Source organism: Bubalus bubalis, chromosome 5 (assembly GCF_019923935.1).
Source record: "Bubalus bubalis isolate 160015118507 breed Murrah chromosome 5, NDDB_SH_1, whole genome shotgun sequence".
Classification (NCBI taxonomy): domain Eukaryota; kingdom Metazoa; phylum Chordata; class Mammalia; order Artiodactyla; family Bovidae; genus Bubalus; species Bubalus bubalis.
In genome coordinates this window covers 35,483,094-35,499,914 of record NC_059161.1, presented here as the reverse complement: position 1 = coordinate 35,499,914, position 16,821 = coordinate 35,483,094, and the positions used below count along the sequence as shown (strand labels likewise).

The 16,821-nt window shown below is 42.0% G+C and overlaps 1 protein-coding gene across 1 annotated transcript in view; it reads right to left on the bottom strand.

The window, feature by feature from the left end:
- PER3 (period circadian regulator 3) overlaps positions 1-16,821 on the bottom strand; it is a 68,793-nt gene that overhangs the window by 7,234 nt on the left and 44,738 nt on the right. The window contains 5 exon segments of the mRNA XM_044943947.2: positions 6,694-6,805; positions 8,403-9,058; positions 9,749-9,994; positions 15,932-16,099; positions 16,685-16,809. Of these exon segments, the coding sequence (XP_044799882.2) occupies positions 6,694-6,805; positions 8,403-9,058; positions 9,749-9,994; positions 15,932-16,099; positions 16,685-16,809 (1,307 nt within the window).

Genomic DNA, 16,821 nt, shown 5'->3' with positions numbered 1-16,821 from the left:
CTACCCACTCCAGTATTCTGGTCTGGAGGATTCCATGTATGTCTATGGGGTCACAAAGAGTCAGACATGACTGAGCGACTTTCACACTTGAGGATTAATGTTCATCAGAGATAACTGGCCTGTAATTTTCTTTGTGTGTGTGTGCTGTCCTTGTCTGGTTTTGGCATCAGGTAATGACAACCTTGTCAAATGAGCTGGAAAGTGTTTCCCCCTCTTCAATTCTTTGGAAGAGTTTGAAAAGTAGAGGTATTAAACCTTCTTTGAATGCTTGGCATAGAATTCACCTGAGAAGTTGTCTGGTCCTTTACTTCTGTTTTTTGCAACATCTTCAAGGACTGTTTTATTCTCTTTACTGGTGATTGGTCTACTTGACTGGTCTGATGGTAGTGGGTTACCATCTCTTCATGATTTAGTCCTAGCAGGTTATGTGATTCTAAGAATTTCTCCATTTCTTCTAGGCTGTCCAGGTAATTGGCAGATAGCTGTTCATAGTATTCTCATCTAATCCTTCGTATTTCTGTAGTATCACTGCATTTCTCCTCTTTCACTTCTGGTTTTATTTATCAGAGTTTTGTCATTTTTTTCTTCTTAGTAAGCCTAGCTAAAGGTTTTCAATTTTATCTCAGTTTCATTTCTTCCCTCTCTGATCTTTATGTCCTTCCTCCTAATGACTTTGGGCTTCATCTAGTCTTCTTTTTCTAGTTCTTTTGGGTGTAAAGTTAGACTGATATTTTTCTTGTTTCCCGAGGTAGGCTTGGATTGCTATAAACTGTCCTCTTAGTATTGTTTTTCCTGCATCCCATAGGTTTTGACAAGTTATATTTTCACTTGTCTTCAGGTAATTTTTAATGTCTCCTTTGATTTCTTGACTCAACAGTTGTTCAGTAACATGTTGTTTGTGCTCAAGTCGCTCAGTTATGTCTGACTCTTTGCAATGGACTGCAGACCTCCAGGCTCCTCTGTCCATGGGATTCTCCAGGCAAGAACACTGGAGTGGGCTGCCATTTCCTCCTCCAGGGGATCTTCGGACCCAGGGATCAAACCTGTGTCTGCCAGCATCTCCTGCATTGCAGGAAATTCTTTACCTACTGAGCCACCTCAGTCTCCACATATTTGTGAGTTTTTCAGCTTTCTTCTCATAGTTAATTTCTACTTTCATACCACTGTAATTGGGGAAAAAAGGCACGATATGATTTCCATCTTCTTTAATGCCTTGTGACTTGAACTATCCCTGAGAAAGTTCTATATGGACTTGAGAAGAATGTGTATTCTACTGCATTTGAATTGACCATATATATCCATCAATACATCCTTGCTGTCTGGATGATCTATTCATTGATGTAAGCAGAGTTTTAAAGTCCCCCTGGTAGCTCAAATGGTAAAGAATATGCCTGAAATGCAGGAAATCCAGGTTCGATCCCTGGGTTGGGAAGATCCCTTGGAGAAGGAAATGGCTACCCACTACAGTAATCTTGCCTGGAGAATCCCATGGACAGAGGAGCCTGGTGGGCTACAGTCCATGGGGTTGCAAAAAGTGCTCCTATGCTAGGTGCATAAGTATTAATAACTGTTATGTCTTCCTGATGACTCGTCCCCTTTATCATTATATAATGTCCATATTTGTCTCTCATCACCTTTTTTTGAAGTCTACTTTGTCTGATACAAGTATGGCCACACAACTCTCTTTTGGGTGCCATCTGCTTGGAGGACCATTTTCCATCCTTTCTTTTGTGTCTGTTTTTCTGTTGAGCTGGGACAGGTCTCTTGGAGGCAGCATATAGTTGAGTCTTGCTTTGTAGTACTCCAACCACGTTGTGTCTTTTGATTGACAAATTCATTTACCCATATGGTGATTATTGGCAAATGGGGATTTAGTACGGCCTATTAATCTTTTGTTTTCTGCATGCTCTCTTCCCCCATTGTTTCTTTTTCCTTGTGTTTCTGTCTGCCATTTTGGTTTGGTGGTTTTCTATAATGTTTTTCTCAATTTCTTCTTTTTTTTTTTTTTGGTTTCAGATTTCTGCTCTGGATTTTTGTGGTTACCATGAGGTTTGCATAAAATACCTCATAAATAAAATAGCCCTTTGTATGCTGATACCATCTCATCTTCACTTACCTATACGGGTCTGTCCTTTTCCTCTTCCCCTTTCATGGGGGAAGTTGTCTTAAATGAACCACTTTTATGTTATGAGTCTGTTACCCAACTGAAGTAGCTTTAGTTGTTTTTACTGCTTTCCTTCCTTTTAACTTTTATGCTCCAACAGTGTGTCTAAAAATCTATTCTGACTGAGTTGGGATTTTCTGATTCTATTTATACCTCACTCAAGGTTTTGTGTACTTTGGCCTTTTCGTTTCAGGCAGAAGAGCTTCTTTGAACATTTCTTGTAAGGCAGGTCTAGTGGTGATAAACTTCCTCAACTCTTGTTTGTCTGGGGAAGTATTTCTCTTTCATATCTGAAGAACAGCTTTGCTGGATAGTCTCGGCTGACAGTTCTTATATTTCAGTATTTTGAGAATGTCATTCCACTTCCTCCTGGCCTACAGAGTTTCTGTTGAGAAAACTGCTGACAGCCAAATGGGGGTTCCTTTGTAGGTTATTATCCTTTGCCCATTGGTTGCCTTGAAAATTCTTTGCCATTGACTTTTGACAGTTTTAATATAATGTGTCTTGGAAAAGAAAGTATTTTTTCATTGAAGTAATTAGGTATTCTCTTAGCTTCATGGACTTTTCATTAATACATTAAGTTCCTCTCCCATGTTTGGGAAGTCCCCAGCTATTATTTCTTTATATTCTCTATTTATCATTAATTTTTGCCATTTTAATTGCAACGTACCTTGGTGTGGTTCTCTTTAGGTAGATTCTGTTTGGGACTTTTCTTCCTGGACTTGTATATGTTTCCTTTCCCAGTAACCTGGGACGAGGTTAAAATGGGCTATTTTCAGCTACTATGTCCTCAAGTATATTCTGTAATCCTTTTTCTCTCCCTTTTTCCTCTGGAACCTCTATAATGTGAATATTAGTATTCCTGGGAGTTGTCTCAGATGTCTCAAAGTGTCCTTACGCCTTTTTATTCTGTTTTCCATTCAGCTTCAGTGATTACTACTACTCTGTCTTCCACCTCACTGGTCTAGTCCCCTGTATCATTCAGTTTACTATTGATTCCTTCTGGTGTATTTTTCATTTCAGTTATTGTATTCTTCATCTTTGTTTGGTTGTTCTTTATATTTTCTAACTCTTTGTTAAAAACTTTGAATTTTTCTGTTTATCCATTCTTCTTCCAGTTCTCTGATCATCTTTACAGTCATTACCTTGAACTTTTTCTTGGGTAGATTGACTATCTCCATTTCACTTAGCTCTTCTGGGGTTTAAATCTTGTTCCTTTGCTTGGACCATGTTTCTATGTTGCCTCATTTTGCCAAAATTGCTGTTTTCATGTCTATGTATCTGGAAGGTTGATTACGTTTCCTGATCTTGGAGAAGTCGCCTTTTGTAGGAGTTGTCCTAATGTCTCAGAAGCACAATCCCCTCTGGTCACGAGAGCTGTAAGCTTGCTCTAGGACTGACCCCTAGGTGAGCTGCTGGGATCCTTCTGTTGTGGTAGGCTAGCTACCATGGGTGGTCTGGTAGGCTTGCTTATCCCCCCGTCTGGTTGGTTCCTAGGCCTTGTCTTTTGCCAAGGCTGCAAGGACCACAAGGCACCTGGGCAGCACCCAGGGGCTGAGATGGGTGCACTGGGGTGAGGGCTGACTCACTGGTGGATGGAGTCAGTGTCCGGGAGATCCTGCCAGCCCCCTGGCAGGCAGAGATGTGTCCTGGAGTCTGGCTGTAGGACCCAGGGGTCCCAGAGCTGATGTCATACTGCCAGTGGGTGGGGCTGGTACCTGACACAGCTGGTTGCAGGGTCCAGGGTATCCTGAAGCTTGTGCTGGCCTGCTGGTGGACAGGGCCATGGCCCAGCTGGTCCTAATGTTGGTGCTGGCCTGCTCACATGAGAGCTAGGTCCACAGGCTGCAGGACTGCCTCTCTCCTGCACTGGTGCTTGTCTGCTGGTGGGTGAGGCTGGGCCTGCAGCTAGAGCAGGCTTGCTGGTGGCTGAGGCAGGAGATTCTGGGTCTGGTGCCTGCTGCTGGTGGGAGGAGCTGGATCCCAGGGTCTCTGTGTGTAGGGTCTTGGGTGTCCGGGGTCTAGTACCTGCACACAGGTGTGTGGGGCCTGGCCCTTGGCCCCTTGGTGGGCAGTCATGTCCAGGGAAAGGTGTGAACTTAGAGGTCTTAAGGCAGCCTGTCTGCTCTTGGGTGGGGCTGTGCCCCTGCCCAGTTAGTTGCTTGGCCTGAAATGTCCCAGCACTGGTGCCTAAGGCCAGTGGATATGGGTGAGGCTGGGTTTGGAGGCCAATAAACTAGAGCGAAGATTCCAAAATGGCACTAGCCAGCAAGGGAGTCCATGTGGTAGAATGAGTGCCCCCAAGTGGCTGCCACCAGTGCTTACATCCTTGAGGGTGAGCTCCCATTAACTGGCTCCTGCCTCTGGGGAGCTTCCTGGTGGCTCAGATTGTACAGAATCTGCCAACAATGCAGGGAATCTGGGTTTGATCCCTGGGTCAGGAAGATCCCCTAGAGAAGGGACTGGCTTCCTAGGGGACTCTCCAACTTCAGCCTGTGGGTCTGATCCAGGCTCCTTCCAGATTATTGCTTCTGCCCTGGGTCCTATAGCATGTGAGAGTCTGTGTGCACCTTTTAAGAGTGGGGTCTCTCTTTCCCACACCCCTCTGACTCTCCCCAAAGTAAGCCCTACTGGGCTTCAAGGTCAAACATTCTGAGAGCTCATCTTCCTGGAGAAGGATGCCCAGGCTGTGGGGACCAACATGGGGATCAGACCCCATGCTCATCGGGGACAGCCTTGCAATTGCGATTACTCTTTCATTCATGGGTCACCTACTGGGGAATATGGGTCTTTACTGTGACTCCCACCACCTACCCGTCTCATGGTTCCTTCTTTATATCATTAGTTGTAGAAGATCTTTATTTTTTTGAAAAAATTTTTTGGCTGCACTAGGCCTTCACTGCTGCCTGTGGGCTTTCTCTAGTTGTTGACAATGGGGGCTACTCTCTGGTTGTGGTGCACAGGCTTCTCATTGCAGACGCTTCTCTTGTTGCAGAACTCAGGCTCTAAGAGCATGTGGGCTCAGTAGTAGCAGCTCGCGGGCTCTACAGCATGGGCTCAGTAGCTGTGGCTCCCAGACTCAGCTGCCCCTTGGCGTGTGGAATCTTCCTGGACCAGGGATTGAACCTGTGTCCCATACATTGGCAGGTGGATTGATTCTTCGCCACTAGACCACCAGTGACGTCCAAAAGATGTAGGTTCTGATCTTTTTTATTGATAGGTGTTCTGGAAACAGCTGCAATTTTAGTTTGCCTGTGGAAGGAGGTGAGCTCACCTCATACATAAAAAGTAACTTAAAATGGACCACAGACTTAGCTATAAAAGCTTAACCTGTAGAATTTCCAGGAGAAAACAGGAGGCCAACTTAGTGACTTCAAGTCAGGCATGAACGTCTTTAAAAAGGACACAAGAAGCACAACCTATAAAAGAAAAAGTTGATGAACTGAACTTCATCAAAACATTTGCTCTTCAAAATGAAGATAAAGATACAAAACTGAACAAAAAGACAAGCCACACACATGGAAGAAAAATGAGTGTTTGATAATAGACTTGTATCCAGAATACACACAGGAATCTTACTACTCAATAAAAAAACTAACAAGCCCTCCACAAATGGGCAACAGATATGAACACATCTGGATGGCAAATAAGTAGACAAGAAGACAGCCAACACCATGAATCAATAGTCAAATGAAAACTAAAACCACAGTGAGTTTTTCAGTGCACATCTACGTGAATGGCTAAAATTTAAATGATGGACAATGTCCGGTGTTGGCCAGGACGTGTTGTAAATTGGAGTTTTTATATGTGGCTGACAGTGATGCAAACGGTATAGCCACTTTGGAAAACAGTCTGCAGTTTCTTATAAAGTTAACTATAAACTTACCATGTGACCTAGCAATTTCATTCCTAGGTATTTAACCAAGAAAAATGACAACATATGTCTACAAAAAGACTCACACTTAATGTTCACAGCAGTGTTCTTCTTAATAGCCCCCAACTGGAAACAACTGAATAAACCATCAACTGGTGAATGGCTATTCATACAATGCAATTCCACTCGGCAATAAAAAGGAGCAAATTACTGATATGCACAATATGAATGAATCTCAACAGCTCTCTGCTAACTCAAGAGAACCCTGACACAAAAGACTGCACGCTGGATGATTTGATCTATGTGAAATTACAGAAAGAGCAGCGTTAAAGTGACAGAAAGTGGACCAGTGCCTGCCAAGAGCCAGAGGATCAGGGACAGGCTCTGACTGCAGTGAATCAAAGAACGTTTCCAGGTGGTGGAAACATTGTGTGTGGTGACTGAGGTGGTGGTTACACTGCTGTAAGTCCTTGTCAGGATTCTTATTTTGTACCCCTAACTGCAGTGAATTTATTGTGTATAAATATACCCCAATACAGCTTACAAAAAGAAAAAAAAATATCCTACTTTCACACCAGGGCCAACACCTGAAAGCCCATTAAACAGTGACCTCCTAACCATGGGGTATGAAGAATATGTCATTTTGAGCTACTACCTGATGCTGCAGAGCCCGTTCCTGGTGGAGACACTGAGTGCAGTGATGCTGTGGATGGTTTCTTGGTAGTAAAACCATCTATCTTAGTCCCACTGCTGCCACGGAGACCCTGCTAGAAAGTAAGAACACAAGGAAAGAGACTGAACATCTCAAGCATCATATTATAGAATAACTGGCAGATCTTCAACTTCACATGTCAAACAGAAAAAAAAAAGTACATAGCAATACATAACTGAGAAGTAAAACATTTTCAGCCTGTCCCCAAGAATCTGGTCAAAGTTCCTTTGCGTATAATGTTAAAGATATGGCTTGTGTGTGTGTATATATGTATATACACACACACAAGTGAAGTGAAGTGAATTGACTCAGTCGTGTCTGATTCTTTGTGACCCCATAGACTGTAGCCTAGCAGGCTCTTCCATCCACGGGATTTTCCAGGCAAGAATACTGGAGTGGGGTGCCATTTCCTTCTCCAGGAGATATGGCCTGTGTGTGTGTGTGTGTGTGTGTGTGTGTGTGTGTGTATATATATATATATATATGAAAAGTGAAGTCGCTCAGTCGTGTCTGATTCTCTGTGACCCCATGGACTATAGCCTAGCAGGCTCTTCCATCCATGGGATTCTCCAGGCAAGAATACTGGAGTGGGGTGCCATTTCCTTCTCCAGGAGATCTTCCCGACCCAGGGACTGAACCCGGGTCTCCCGCATTATAAGCAGATGCTTTACCGTCTAAGCCACCAGAGAAGGGGACCTAGGTCACTGACCAAGGAGCGGACCCAGACCTCCGGTACTAGGAGCACGGATCTTAGCCTCTCAACCACCGGGGAAGTTCACTACTGCTTTCTGAGCACATTCCAGGGCTTCTGTGGTGTCTCAGATAGTAAAGAATCTGCCTGCAATGCAGAAGACCCAGGTTCAATCCCTGGCTCAGGAAGATCCCTGATTCTTGATCTAGATCATCAGATTCTGAACATTTGTTAAAAATGGTTATACCTTGAAGTGAGGACTGAAGAAAACCTTAGTGAAAATACTTATGTTTGTCTTGGATCCTATATCTAAATATAGGAAAGTCTTGCCCCAAAGTTTAAACTGACAAATCTGAGAAGGCCTTTTTACATAAAGAATGAAAAGTTAAAGGAAAGTGACAAAATTTTTTTCATATAAAATTGATATGTATCAGTATAAAACTATAAACTGCCTACTTTACTGATAAATAATGACAAGGAGGAGCTCTCCCCATACAGACCTGCTATCCCACAATTATGTCTGAAAAAGTAAAACTGTTCAATTTATGTCTTGTCAGTATGGCTTGCTCCTAATCTAAATAGTCCATAACCCCAGTGGTAAGAGAACACATTTTTTCTAGGTAATGAACATTTAAGTTTAATGCCTAGATATCAAATTTTAAAGCAGAGGGGAAATCCAGTTCACAAATAAAGTTTGAAAGATAGCACTTGGGGGAAAACCTAGCAAAGTAAGAATTCAGGACATAGAAAATCCTTTCACTGCAGCTTTTTAAATGGAGTCAGGAGGGAATACCGTGTGTTTCTGTAGAACAAAGTCTTAACTTCAGCTGTAATGAAGGTTACCCTCAGCTGTAATGCAGACTAGGTCATTCATCTTGAGCTTCAGCACAAAAACCTTAATTTTAATAAGAGGACGCACAGTTACTTTCTCGTTCGTGTGTTGGAAGTTAGCATCACTTACACACACAGTTTCTGGGGATGCACAGGATCGGAGCCTGTCCTCCTGCAGGAGGTCAAGCTGGAGCATGGAGCTTCTCCCTGAGTTAATGAGGGGGTGTCCTTCATTCTGTGTCTCCCACTTCTCCTCTCTGCTCCTTGGGTTGATGGTTGAAGACGGTGGGCCCGGGTTTGGAGCCACTGCTGATACCGAAGAGAGTATTTCAGAAGAGGGTGCTGCTCCCAAGAAGGGATATGGGGAGAATGACAGTGACAAGAGGGGAGAGAGAGAGGGGTCATGCAGGAAGATGTTCACAAAAGTGTCGACGTAAGCAGAAGGCAGAGCTGGGAAACACTGCAGGCTGCTAGGCAAAGGTGGCTCAGGCAGCCTTGGCAGTACAGTTATCGAAGCTTCGTGTTCTCTGCCAAGGGAGGTCGTGGCTGGGAGGCGAAGAGCTGGGACGAGGCCAGGGGCTGGGCTGGGAACCATCACTGTAGCTGGGAGCGAGGGGCCAGAGGCATGGGGACAGGAGGCGGAGGAGGGGCACCAGGGCTGCCCACCCTGGTGGGGACAGAAGTGACCCTTGGCGCTGCTGCCATCTGACCACACGAGAGGCTTCTTACGCTTGTGTTTCCCCTTTTTGCAACCAGCTGATCGTGTCGGCCTGGAAGCAGAACCTCCTGCAGGATAAAGAGGGAGACGAGTTACAGAAAACTAACCCAGAAGAGAAGGACTCCATTGACAGGTAGTTGTAAGCACATTACAAGGAATAAACATTGGTCAATAATAACCATGTCCACTACAGGAATGACAGAAAGTAGACCTCGAAAGATGGACGAGATCCTGGATACAAGCTGTTGCTATAAAGTAAACCCCATTTCAGCATTTCTCAGCCATCTTCTTACAAGCAAACATCCTACACTTCATTCCACATCTTCCAGGACTCATGTATGATTCCTAAACTTGATAACTCTGTTGATAAATGGAATATATATATATATTTAATTTATTTGTAATTAGAGGATAATTGCTTTACAATGTTGCATTGGTATCTGCTGTACAACAATGCAAATCAGCCGCAAGTATATGTATATCCCCTCCTTCTTGAACCCCCTCCCACACTCCCGCCGCACCGCTCTAGGCTGTCGCAGAGCACTGGACTGAGCTCCCCGTGCTATCCGGCAGCTTCCCACTAGCTGTCTGTTTTACACCTGGTGGTGTATATGTTTCAGTGCTACCCTCTCTCCCTTCCTTCCTCCGTCCCATGTCTACAAGTCTGTATGTATTCATCTGTATTGCTGCCCTGCAAATAGGTTTGTCAGTACCATTTTCCAGGTTTATATGGAATATATTTTTTAAAATTTAACTACCTTGAACATACAAGTATTTAGCTTTGCTTCTGCTTTCCTGCTGAAGATAGGAGCTATAGGGTGACTACAGAATCTTCTCCCGGAATTTATCTACATAGCTCAGCTCTTCCTTCTGTGTGTGGGCTGACAGCACAGCCTTTGTGAGCCCTGAGTGTTTAAACGCTTCTGCGGCCAGTGGAGCTGGGTGTGTGCTGATAGTCCAGGGCTCACAGGCCAGCGGTACGTGCTCTGCTGGAGTCAATTCCGCTGAAGTGGAAGAAGACAGATTTAATTTTAACTCCAACTGGTTATTTTGCATTTATTTACTTTCACTAATTTAACTGCCTTTCAATGAATTTTTACAATCATTACATGGCTGGAACATAAAATCTCCATCAATTTAGCAGGTACATTTTTATTTTTCAGCCTTGTTTTACACTCTTTGCATACTTATATATACATTTTGGGCTTCCCTTGAGGCTCAGCTGGTAAAGAATCTGCCTGCTATGTGGGAGACTTGGGTTTGATCCCTGTATTGGAAAGAACCCCTGAAGAAGGGAATGGCTACCCACTCCAATGTTCTGGCCTGGAGAATTCCATGGACTGTACAGTCCATGGGGTCACAAAAAGTTGGACACGACTGAGTGACTCTCACTTACTTACTTACATACATTTTAGAGTTGTAATGCTCAATGTGCACACATTTATTTAGATCCTGCTTTCATTGTAACTATTTTTTTATCTCCATGAATTCTTTGAAAAATTGTTATCTCTGGATTAATCTTTTAATATGTAATATAAATATGTGGTTTAAAAATTAACATGTGTTAGACATTTAGTAGCTTCTCCCCAACCTTGTGTAACACCTGCCTAGTTCTCATTTATTCTCCCCACAGAAAACCTTTTACTTGCTTATTTATCTACTTTCTTTAAGCATCTGTAAATAAGTACAGATATAGATTCTTATTCCTTTTCCTCATTTTTACCCAAAAGGCATATAATCTTGTACACTAACCTGCAGTGTCTTTTTTCATTTAACAATATCCCTTTTATCAGTACATCACATAGGATTCCACTTTACATGCATGCATGCCACATGCTAAGTTGCTTCAGTTGTGTCTGACTTTTTGCGACCCCATGGACTGTGGCCGGCCAGCCTCCTCTGTCCATAGGATTCCCAGTCAAGAATACTGGAGTGGATTGCCATATCCTTCTCCAGGGGATCTTCCCAACCCAGGGATCAAACGCATGTCTCCTGCACTGGCAGGTGGATTCTTTACTGATAAGCCACAGGGATGCCCATAACCACCTGCAGACAAATGCTGGGTTGCTTCTAAACATTACTTCTTCCAGGTACAAGAGATTTTACAGCAGACTCTGGTGGTCCTTCCAGCCTCCATTCCCCCTCTCCTCTGCTGTGTGGTACTGAGGTGTGGGTAGGCTTGGTCCCACTCCACTTCCAGAAACGGGCTCTGACTAGTCTAAGTCAACACACTGGACAGAGGGCCATGATGGAGGAACAGGGACTGGACTGACCTTCTCACCTGAAATAACTAGGAAGGGACAACATATGTGAAACAATAATTTCTGAGACATAAAACATCCTATGGGATTGAAAACAAGGTGAACCTCAGGCCTGCCTAGCTACTGCCTTGAGAGTGAGGAACAAGGTGGGCTCCCTGAGGGCAGAGACAGGCGAGAGAATGGGGAGGTCACAGTGGCTGGAGTTCAGGAAGATGAGTGGAGGGGACAGCTACACGAGAGGCCTCCAGACAGTTGTAGGGAACCCCCAAGTCCTCAGCAGTTCATTCATGGGAGGAAAAAAAAAATCAGCTGAAAGGATCAGACTGAAGCTCACAGCAGGTGGAGAACAGGGCTCAGTCCCATCAGCCAGGCTAGAAGATCTCATAACCCATATGCACAGGGTAGAATACTCTTAAGAGTCTTGCCTCAGTAGTAGAGAAGAACTAGACCTCCCTACACCGCTCTGTTCCTGTCTAAGCAATTTAAAAAGGAAAGCCTGAGAAGATCCATCTGTTTCCATGAAGTTAAACTGGGCCCCAGAATAAAGCTCAACAAATGTTAACAGGAATATTTGGCACCCATTCACAGAATCTGCTATCCTATCAAAGGCTACTTGGCATGCGAAGAAGCACGAAAATACAGCCCACAAAAAGGAGAAAAATTAATCATGCAAAACCAACCCTGGCTGGGAGAGAATTAGAACTGGAAGATAGAATATTAACAGTTATACTGTATTTCATACAGTCACAGGGAAGATATTTTAAATATGCTATATAAAGACATGGAAGATATTAAAAAGACTCAAATAGAACTTGAAATGAAAACTATAATATGTGAGATGGAAAAGCTACTGAATGGAAATAATGACAGATTTTACAATAGAAAACACTAGTGAACCTGAAGACACAGCAATAGAGACTGTCCCAAAATGAAACAAAGACCTAAAAAAATGAAAAAGTTTAAATGAACAGCATCAGTGGACTGTGACACAACTTCAAGCAGCCTATATGCATATAACTTGAGTCCCAGAAAGAGGGCAAACAGAAAAAATATTTTAAAAATAAGGGAAGAAGTTTTTTCAGTTTGATGGAAACAATAAACCTACAAATCCAAGAAGCCGAATAAACTCCAAGTATGAAAAACATGAAGAACTCTACATCCTGGAACGTCAAAATCAGACTGTCGAAATCAGTGATGAGTAGAAAAGCTTACACGCAGCCAGAAGTTGCATATATATGCAAACAATACAGATGACAGAAGACTTCCTGTCAGAAATGATGCAAATGAGGATTCAGTAGAGCAGCATCTTTAAGGTACTGAAAGATAAACACTGTCACCCTAGAATTCTCCAATCTGTTAAAATGTGTTAAAAACATGAACGTGAAATAAAGACACTTTCAGATACACAAAAATGTGAAGGAGTCATCACTGGTAGACCTGTACTACAAGAGACATAAAAGGAATGCCTTGGGCAGAAGAAGGGTGATACCAGATAAATCTACATAAAGGAATGAGAAACACTGAGAGATGAGTAAAGGGATAAACACTTACATTTCTTTAAAAGATAATAATTACATAAAGTAATAACAACATAGGGTGGGATATCTAACACATGTAGAAATATATGCCAACAGACAAAGACCAAGGTGGGTAAATGGAAGTTTGGTATTTTAAGTTTTTTGTACATGAAGCGGTATAATATCTCTAGAAGACAGACTGTGAAAAATTAAATGCATACACCATAAACTCTAAAGCAACTACTAAAATAAACACCACTTTAAATACCAAGACATACATAGGTTAAAAGTAAAAGGTTAGAAAACAATATCAGATTATATAAAAAAAAAAGCTAGAGTGAATATATTAATATAGACAAAGTATACTTTAGAGGAAAGAAAATATAAGAGATAAAGAAAGACATTTCACAACGATAAAAGGATCAATTAATCAAAAGGACAAAACAATTCTAAACAAGACCCTGATGCTGGGAAAGATTGAGGGCAGGAGGAGAAGCGGGTGACAGAGGATGAGATGGTTGAATGGCATCACTGACTCAATGGACATGAGTTTGAGCAAACTCTGGGAGATGGTGGAGGACAGGGAAGCCTGGCGTGCTGCAGCCCATGGGGTCGCAAAGAGTCAGACACAGCTTAGCGACTGAACAACAACAACATGCACAAATTAAGACAATTTCAAAATGCACAAAGCAAAGACCAATCAAACAGCAATGAGAAATAGACAAACCCACAATTATGGCCAGAGGCTTCAACACCCCTTCTGAGGTACAACAAGTATTCAGAAAATCAGTGGACAGAGAATAATTGAAAAAACTATCAACCAACCTGACCTAGTTTATACACTGATAGAATATTCAACCCAACAGAGGCAAAATAAACATCCTTTTCAAATGAATACAGAACATTTACCAAGATAGACCATATTGTAGACCATAAAACTAGTCTCAATAAATTTAAGAGTTCAAGTTTTGTATTTTCTCTGATCACAATGGGATTAAATTAGAAATCAATAAAGAAGTATGGAATATCTCTAAATGCTTCCTAATATATGATGATACATATGAAAATATAAAATATTTCAAAGAAAATATTAAAAAGAATATTAGGCAGCATTTGAACATGATGAAAATGAAACAAAATACATCAAATGTGTGAAATGCAGCTGAGAGTAAAAGGAAAGTTTATACTCAAATCCACTAAGGAAGAAAAATGTCTGAAATTAATGACTTCAGCTTCCATCTTAAGAAACTCAAAAAAACAAGAGTAAGGTAAAACAAAAATAAGCAGGAATTTCCCTGGTGGTCCAGTGGTTAAGACTCTGCACACCCAACGCCAGAGGCCTGGGTCAATCCCTGGTCAGGGAATTACAGAATTGATATTATTTTTTCCTTAAATGTTTGCTCAAACTCACTAGTAAAGCCATTTGGGCTTGGAGTTTTCTTGTTGGAGAAGTTTTTATCAACAAATTCAGTTTTTTAAATAGATATGAGGCTATTCAGGCTTTCTACCTCTTGAGTGACTTTAGTGTGTATCTCTCAAACAATTGGTCAATTTTGTCTAAGTTGTCAAGTTTATTGGGAAAACTTGTTTATAATGTTCAGTTGTTATTCTTTTGATATCTAGCGATGGTAGGATCTCTAAGGATGTTTCCTCTATAATTTCTGAAATTGATAACTTATATCTTCCCTTTTTTTTTCCTGATCAGGCTTACTAGAGTTTGATCAATTTCATTGCTCTTTGCAAAGAACCAGCTTAAAATTTTATTGTTTTTCTCTATTATTTTTCTGTTTTCTACTTAAAAGATTTTTACTCTGATCTTTATTTCCTTTCTTCTGCTTCATTTTTTAAAATTTGGCTGCACTGGGTGTCCCAACTCATCATCAGAATATGGTGTAAACCCCAGGAATATGGGCTTCCCAGAAAGCAAAAGACAGATGCAGCTTAAGACCATTTGGGCTCTGATTCTGCTTGCTCTCCTTAGAATACAGAGGTGGACCTGCAGATGCTAAGACTGGTGTAAGATCAGGAGAAATAATTATCAGTAAATACTGATTATTCCTTAAATGAAAACATACAGATTTCAGTATGAATTCTTTCAAAGTAGTATTAACATAAGACCAAAATATACAAAGTCTAGTGGTGCAGTCAAAAAAAGAGGTTTCTGTATCAGGTAAGACCCTGCCTTGCATGGACTGACTGTGTCACTGACTGCTCCGTATCCACGTGGGTATCCGAAGCATTAAGAACACGTACACTAAAAGATATGCATCTGCTCTTATCCTGAGGGACTAGTTCAATTCCAATAAAAGTCTACCTGTGGCTAATTAGAAATAATAGAAAAATATATAGAAATAAACTAATCTCACAATAGCCGTGTCTCTCTCTGGTCTTTTCCCACCATCCACAGTCCACTTGTCAATATAATGCTCTCCATCTCAAAGGGTGGCATGAGGATTAAGAGAATTAATTTATATGAAGAACTAAGGGCAGGGGATGGTATACAGTAACAGCTCAGCACATGTTCACTTATATTCCACTGAAGACTAGTAAAGATAAGTTAGACACAATCTGAAAACCTGACTGAACATGTTTATCACCATTTCCTTACCTACCAAAGCAAATCCTTATGAAGAATGCAAAAGTCAAAAGGGCAGGTGAGAGCAAAACAGAATAAAAAGGAGACATCAGAATAATTTACTAAGTCACTATGTTAAAGGAAGAGAGCTTCAAACATACACTCCTCATTTATAAGACCAATACAAAAACTTGAATGTGTTTATATGTATAATCCACCTAGTCACCATTGCAGTCCAAGTTCAAAATGAACACACTCTTTCAAGGTCAGCAACAAAGTAACCCAAGGCAGTCTCAACAATAATTGCATTAATAATGGTGAAGACTAATTGATGGCTTACTACTACAGACCAGGTACCATCCTAGGAGCTTCACACGTGTCAGAAGAGTTGACTGGCCAATGACATAACTAGCAGATACAGTCCAAAATATGCTGACCATTATAAACGTGATGATATTTCCAAAAATACTTTACCTGAAAAAAAATCCGTCTTAAACATGTTTACTAAGTAAATGGTATTAAAGACTTGTTCTTACAAGGGTTGTATCTAACGTTGAGTGTATTCTAAAGTAAAGGCTACCATGGTACCTGAGTCTGGTGGTGGGATGTCGGCAAGGACACTGCTGGAGCTGCCCTGGCTTGTGTCCAGGCTCAGAGTCACTGTGCTCAGGGTCCATGGAGCTCCTCTTTCAGCCTCTGTGGACTGCCCATTAGTGGCCATTTCTGATGCAGGTACAGCTGGGATCTGAGAAACAGCTGGTGATGTAATAGTGAAAAGAAAAATTCTCAACAGGAAATTCATATTAAAAACCTGAAGAGTTTACAGACATTTATAACCGGTAAGTTAAAATCTACTGGTCATGTAGAGGCAATATGAAACTAGGATTGTTTGTGATTGCAATGAAATAATTAAAGGCAAAAGATGAAAGAAAAACAGGGCTTCCCTGGTGGCTCAGTGGTTAAGAATCGACCTACCAATGCAGGGGACACGGGTTCAATCCCTGGTCTGGGAAGATCCCACATGCCACAGAGCAACGAAGCCCGTGAGCCACAACTACTGAGCCTGCGAGCTCTAGAGCCCATGAACTGCAGGTACTGAAGCCCATGTGCCTGGAGCCTGCGCTCCGCAACAAGAGAAGCCACTGCAATGCGAGCCCAAGCGCTGCAACAGAGAAGCCCCTGCTCGCCGCAACTAGAGAATGCCCATGTGCGCAAGGAAGACCCAGTGCAGCCTGAAGTAATAAGACAAATAAATTATTTAAAATGCTTAAAAAAAACAGACGAAAGAGAAACACAGAGGGGTGGCTCTCTTGATCTAACTATAGAAGACACCCCTCTCACCTCGCAGTGCCTGGATGTCATCTGCTCTGTGGCTTTGTCTGTCCTCTTCTGAGGATGAGGAAGTTGTATTTGTAGAGGAGATACACTTCCTCTTCAAAGCTGGGATGTGGTAGCTCTTCAGGTACCTGCATATTAAT